The sequence below is a fragment of the Papaver somniferum genome, chromosome 4 (genome assembly GCF_003573695.1).
Source record: "Papaver somniferum cultivar HN1 chromosome 4, ASM357369v1, whole genome shotgun sequence".
Taxonomy (NCBI): domain Eukaryota; kingdom Viridiplantae; phylum Streptophyta; class Magnoliopsida; order Ranunculales; family Papaveraceae; genus Papaver; species Papaver somniferum.
The window spans coordinates 31,935,353-31,941,459 of NC_039361.1; the positions used below are offsets into that span (position 1 = coordinate 31,935,353).

The following is a 6,107-nucleotide window of genomic DNA, read 5'->3' on the forward strand; positions in this document are numbered from 1 at the left end:
GTAGTTTGTCGAATTCAGCAACACTTTCTCAATTGCACGTCAAATTACCAATATTCAGTATTTTTTTGAATTGAGCAACACCTGCTCAGTTGCACGCCAAAATTATCAAATTCGTCGAATTGAGCAATACTTGCTCAGTTGCTCATCAAACTCTTAATATTTAGCAATTGGTCGAGTTGAGCAATACTTGCTCAGTCGCTCTGGTCAGTAATTCACTGACATCTCAGAGAACTACATGTTCAATCGATGAATCGTTGAGCATTCACCACTTATGCTCGATTCAACAAACCTAGACCCGTTGTCTAATTAGTCAACAACTGAATAACTAATACACATCAGCCTTGCAGACTCTACGATTCGTGAGAAATCAATCACGTCACAAATGGGGGATATCACTTAGGATTTTGGTCTGGCGGTCTACGGCACGTGGATTCATCCACAACGAGAAATGTGCGTAAGTCGTGTAAACGGTTGAAGGAGTTAGCAAAGTAGTGGGTGCACGATCAGTCAAGTCTCCACACGACGTGGAACTAACTTTACCACGATCTCCCACTTTCCCACTCTTTCACTCAAGAAACCGTCACACTTACAGAGATCAGTGGTACATCATTCTTGCAATATGAATAAGTCTAAATCGAGGACATCAGGATATCATCGATTATCATCATTATTTGTCAACAACTCGATACAAACTTATTAACAGAACTCAACTTCAGCAAATATTTCAGAAACCTTCAACACACCCACAATTCTTGATCATCACTGATCCAACATAATTCTCAGCTTTCCTCCTACAGATCAACCCATCTCCCTCTTTGCGACCGAATTTACTCTGGAACGGCCATTGTCTTGGTTTAGGCCGGAGTCCTACAGATTGATTTCCCGAATCTAAGTACCCCCTTTGCAGCGGTGCATCTGTGTGAGGTTCAGCAGTTTGCTCGGTCGAGGAGTCTCGACAGCACGCTCGACTCTCCACTTTCCTGGAAAACCAGCAAACCGTTTTTCCCCATCCATAGATTGGCGACCACAACGGGAGGTTAATCTCTCGGTTGCAATCTCTCGTTTTTCACAAAATGGTTGGTCTTAGGTCTACTTCTGAAACTCCAGATTCTCACCAGAGTCTTCCAAATGGCGATATTTCTCATGCTCGTTCGAGCGACTCTGGTAACGTTCGTCATCTTTACTTCACTACCCCTTTTCTCTCTATTGACGCGTTCGATGGAGAAATCCCATCATTGACAAAATTGGCACGAAGGCAAAGAGCTTTAGCCTGGAACGTCGATCGATTGAAAGAATCTATCGATAATCTGTTCGCCTACATGGTAGAATTGACAAGGCTCTTGGGAGCATAAATTGTGGAACATCCAAACCCTACTCCAGATGCTCCTCGAATCGACAGTTTCACAACATATGAAAACCCCGTGGAACAAGAAGTCACACATTTGATCGAGAATCTATGTGAACTATTGCATTTCTCTAGAGATCAGCGCACGAACACGTTTGTGGCACTCAACAAAATATCATCTGACGCCCGAATAGTTCCATCATCTCTGGTGGTTGAACAAGTGTCCATGGTATCTAAACTTTCAATCAACAACATCACCTTCACTGAGAAAGACCGAATGGCGGGGGAAGTACATAACCGAGCCCTGTTCGTAACTTCTTCCATTAAGAACTCCGAATTCAGGAGAGTTCTCATAGATACAGGTGCTTCCACAAATCTCGTAACCATGAAAACTCTCAAGGAGGCTAAAGTTCCGCAAAGCAAGATCGTTCATCATCCCATATTGATGACGGGTTTTGAAGGAATCCAGAGCCACACATACGGGTATGTCTATGTCGATCTGAAAGTAGGGCCAATTCAATCCACTGTCAAGTTTCATGTGATTGATAAAGACCATGATTATCACATGATACTCGGAAGACCGTGGCTTCATGACAATAAAGTTTTTCCTTCGACGTACCATCAATGTATAAAAGCTTTGGTCAACAATAAAATTGTCCGCATCCCAGCCTCAGTGTCTCCTTATGCTCTGGTTTATGATGCTAAGTTCTTAGAATCTCCAAAAAGCATTCCCCAACCTCCGTGCAAGATCTGTAGTACTCCGCTCCCAAATTGGAAATCTGTTGAGAAGGCTGACAAATCATCATCAACAGATGCTAAATCCTCCAAACTGTCTATTAAACTACTCAAGCGGCGTCAGGGTAAAGGTACGAATCATAAAGAGTCCAACTTTATTACTGATTATGATGCATAGGGGAGAGTCACTTATCTCCGTCGTAAGGATTAACAATTAACAGGGGAGGTCGATGAAAAGTCTCCCCGCCCTGAAGAATCATGCCAGAGTGAGCAATCGTCCGATGAAGAAATTCAAGATGCACCGCGACAGCTGCAAGATGGCACGGATTCCACAACCAACGACCTCAAGACTATCAACATTGGAACGGATGAAAATCCAAGGCCAATTCTAATCAGTTCTGCTCTCTCACCTGGGGAACGAGAAGGATTGATACGCCTGTTGAAAGAGTATCAGGATATCTTCGCCTGGACGTACGAAGAGATTCCTGGCCTAGACGACAAATTAGTTATTCATCATCTGCACATCACTCCCGGTTCCAAACCTGGCAGACAGCCACCCAGGCATTCCAGACACGAAGTTGAGGAACAAATCAAGGTGGAAATCCAGAAACTACTAACAACAGGATTCATCAAACCCATCCAACATCCAACGTGGCTGGCGAACATTGTCCCAGTCAAGAAGAAAAATGGTCAAATCCGATGTTGTGTGGATTTCAGGAACTTGAACAAGTGCTGCCCGAAAGATGACTTTTCATTGCCAAACATTGATATGCTCGTAGATGCAACTAGCGGTCACGACATGTTTTCATTCATGGACGGTTACAGTGGATACAACCAGATCAAAATGTATGAACATGACGCTAACAAGACTGCATTCCGAACTCCCATCGGAAACTTCCATTAGACAGTAATGTCTTTCGGCCTGAAGAATGCAGGAGCCACTTATCAGCGAGACATGACTGCAATATTTCACGACATGATGCACAAGCAAGTAGAAGACTACGTTGATGATGTAGTGGTGAAATCAAGGACTCGAGCATCTCACCTAGACATTCTGAGACAAGTCTTCGAGAGGTGCAGGGAATATAAACTAAACATGAATCCCCTGAAATGTGCTTTCGGTGTTTCTTCTGGAAAGTTTCTCGGATTCTTAGTCACTGCAGAAGGAATCAAGGTCGATCCAGGAAAAACAAAATCCATCACTACCATGCCTCCTCCACGAACTACGAAGGAACTCCAGAGTTTTATGGGCAAGGTAAACTACATTCGGCGTTTCATTCCCGGGCTGGCTCAACTCATTGCTTCATTCACTCCTATGCTGAAGAAGGGAGCAAGTTTTGTGTGGACGACCGTTCAACAAGAGGCATTCCAGAAAATACAACAAATATTACTATCACCTGCTGTCATGAAATCTCATGTGCAAGGGCGACCATTAATACTTTACATAGCCTCCAGTGATGTTGCTATTGGAGCACTCTTCGCTCAAGAAGAGGAAGAATGCATCGAACGCCCGATCTACTACTTCAGTCGTACAATGAGGGATTCCCAACTCCGGTACCCAAAGGCTGAGAGAGCATGTCTAGCATTAGTCCATGCAATTCAGAGACTTAGGCATTATCTTCTATCAAATAGGGTCGTGCTGGCGGCCAAATATGATCCCATAAAGTTCTTACTATCGAAACCTGCTTTAATCTGGAGACCAGCAAAATGGTTTCTTCAAATGTCGGAATTCGACATAGCATGCGTCCCTCCGAAAGCTATTAAAGGACAAGCGGTTCCATACTTACTTGCTGCTTTCCCTAGAGAAGACATCACAATGTTGCATGAAGAAGTGCCCGGTGAGTTTCCAGAAATTTCAATTATTCAAGAAGAAACGTGGTTACTATATGTTGATGGATCTGCCACTCCGAGCAATGATACCGGTGGAGCGGGCATTGTGCTAGTATCTCCATCCGGTGAAGTCTTCTCACATTCCTTCAAGTTGTATTTTCACTGCACCAACAACTCGGCAGAATATAAAGCTTTTCTCCTGGGGTTATCTCTATCCAAGAAGGACGGAGAAAAGCACTTAGAAATCAGAGGAGACTCAAAGTTGTTGGTCAAACATATGAATGGCGTATACTCTCTCAAATAATTAACACTTGCTCCATTCAGGACCGAGGCACAACGACTACTAACTCATTTTTCTGATGCAACAATTGTCCACACCGGTCGTACCAACAACAGACATGCTGATTGTCTAGCGACTCTAGCATCCAAACTACAATTTGAAGGGTCTGACAAATCCATCACTGTACAAAGGCGCTCTGTGTCATCTACTTGGCTGACTCAAGTCGAAGATGCTTAATCAAACGACTGGCGATCTCCCATCATTCATGAATTGAGCAATTCTCTTACAGAGGGGAAAATCATCCTCAAGGAATTGAAAAACTTTTTCTTGCTGCACGGGGCATTATACTATCGCAATCCTAATGGATCCCTGTCGCGATGCCTTGGAGATGAAGAAGCCAGTGAACAACTCAAGCGCATACATGAGGAAGTATGTGGGCAAACCCTGGTAATCACGCTTTACAGAAGAATCCAGAGACTCGGGTATTATTGGCCCTCCATGGAGACTCAGTCGAGAAAGTTGCAAGGGTCCTGTCCAAATTGTCAGACACCACCTCATCACTTGGAGTTTCTAACACTTCACCACACAGGGGACTGGAGAGAACCTTACATAAAATATCTCCGTGACAACGATCTTTCACCAGAGAAGAAAGGTGCGATCAAACTCATTCAAAGAGCCAAAGGTTTTTTCTACTTGGAAGGGATTTTGTATCGCAAAAGCTTCGGTGGGAATCTCCTGAGATGCTTGGCTGGGCATGAAATTCCCACAGTCTTGAAAGAAATGCATGAAGGTGAACACCAAGGAAAGAAGAAATTATTTCTCCAAATTCATGAGAAATATTATTGGCCAACCATGGAAGACGACGCAGCTGCCTACGTTCGGAGATGTCATCAATGCCAAGTTCATGGTAACCTCATACACACTCCTTGTCTTCCATTACATTATGTGAGCAGTCCATGGCCCTTCTACAGCTGGGGACTGGATATCATAGGAAAGATCAATCTGGCATCTTCAAAGCAGCATGAATACATCATCACAACAACATAGCATTTCACCAAATGGGTCTAAGCTATCCCTCTTCGAAGCACCACTGGAGTCACGATTGCATCTTTCATCAAAGAGTTCTTCATATGCAGATTTGGCGTGCCTAAACATATTATCACGGATAATGGAACTCCTTTTGCCAACAAACATGTTGTAGAATTGCTCGAGGATTACGGAATCAAACAGATCTTCTCCACACCATATTATCCCCAAGGAAACGGGCAGGCGGAGAGTACCAAAAAAACCTTGATCCGGACTCTCAGTCGAACAGTTCATGATAATCCAAGAACGTGGCATGAGGAATTGCCCATGGATTTGTGGACCTACCGAACTGCACCAAGAAGCTCAATCGGGACCTCACCATACTTTCTCGTCTACGCCGTTGATGCCATTCTCCCATCCGAAATCAAGGTTCCCTCCGCAAGAATTGCAGCGGCCAGTGGGGTACAATGGGATGAAGCAGAAGTCTCAGATTCAGGAATTGCTGAATTGGACATGCTCGATTCAAGAAGAACTAAGGTGGAAAAATACGTAGAAACCTACAAACAAAGGGTTTCCAAGGCCTACAATAAACTGGTAAGACCTCGAACATTTCAAGTAGGAGATTTGGTTCTGAAAACAGCAAAGCATATCCAACAAGACATGTCCGCTCCCAAGTTCTCTCCTAAATGGGAAGGGCCTTATGTAGTCATCAACGCAGTATCTAGCGGATATTACAAAATCTTAGATGTTAATGGAGGAATCGAAGGAAACATCATCAATGGCAAGTGGCTCAAAGCGTATTATGCTTGAGCGGTCATTAAAGTGATAAATTTCTCAATGTAATTTCTATTTTCCCCAAAAGAGTATGCAATATGCTCATTCGTTCAAAAA

At 43.6% G+C, this 6,107-nt stretch overlaps 2 protein-coding genes across 2 annotated transcripts in view; one reads left to right on the plus strand and one right to left on the minus strand.

Moving 5' to 3' along the window:
- The first annotated feature begins 1,622 nt into the window (after positions 1 to 1,622).
- On the plus strand, positions 1,623 to 2,258 carry LOC113272289. The gene has a single exon (XM_026522145.1). The coding sequence runs from the start codon at positions 1,623 to 1,625 to the stop codon at positions 2,256 to 2,258; it is 636 nt and encodes a 211-aa protein (XP_026377930.1).
- Positions 2,259 to 5,608: 3,350 nt separating this feature from the next.
- LOC113272290 overlaps positions 5,609 to 6,107 on the minus strand; it is a 2,412-nt gene continuing 1,913 nt past the window's right edge. The window contains exon 3 of the mRNA XM_026522146.1: positions 5,609 to 5,773. Within this exon, the coding sequence (XP_026377931.1) occupies positions 5,609 to 5,773 (165 nt within the window). The remainder of the gene's footprint in view (positions 5,774 to 6,107) is intronic.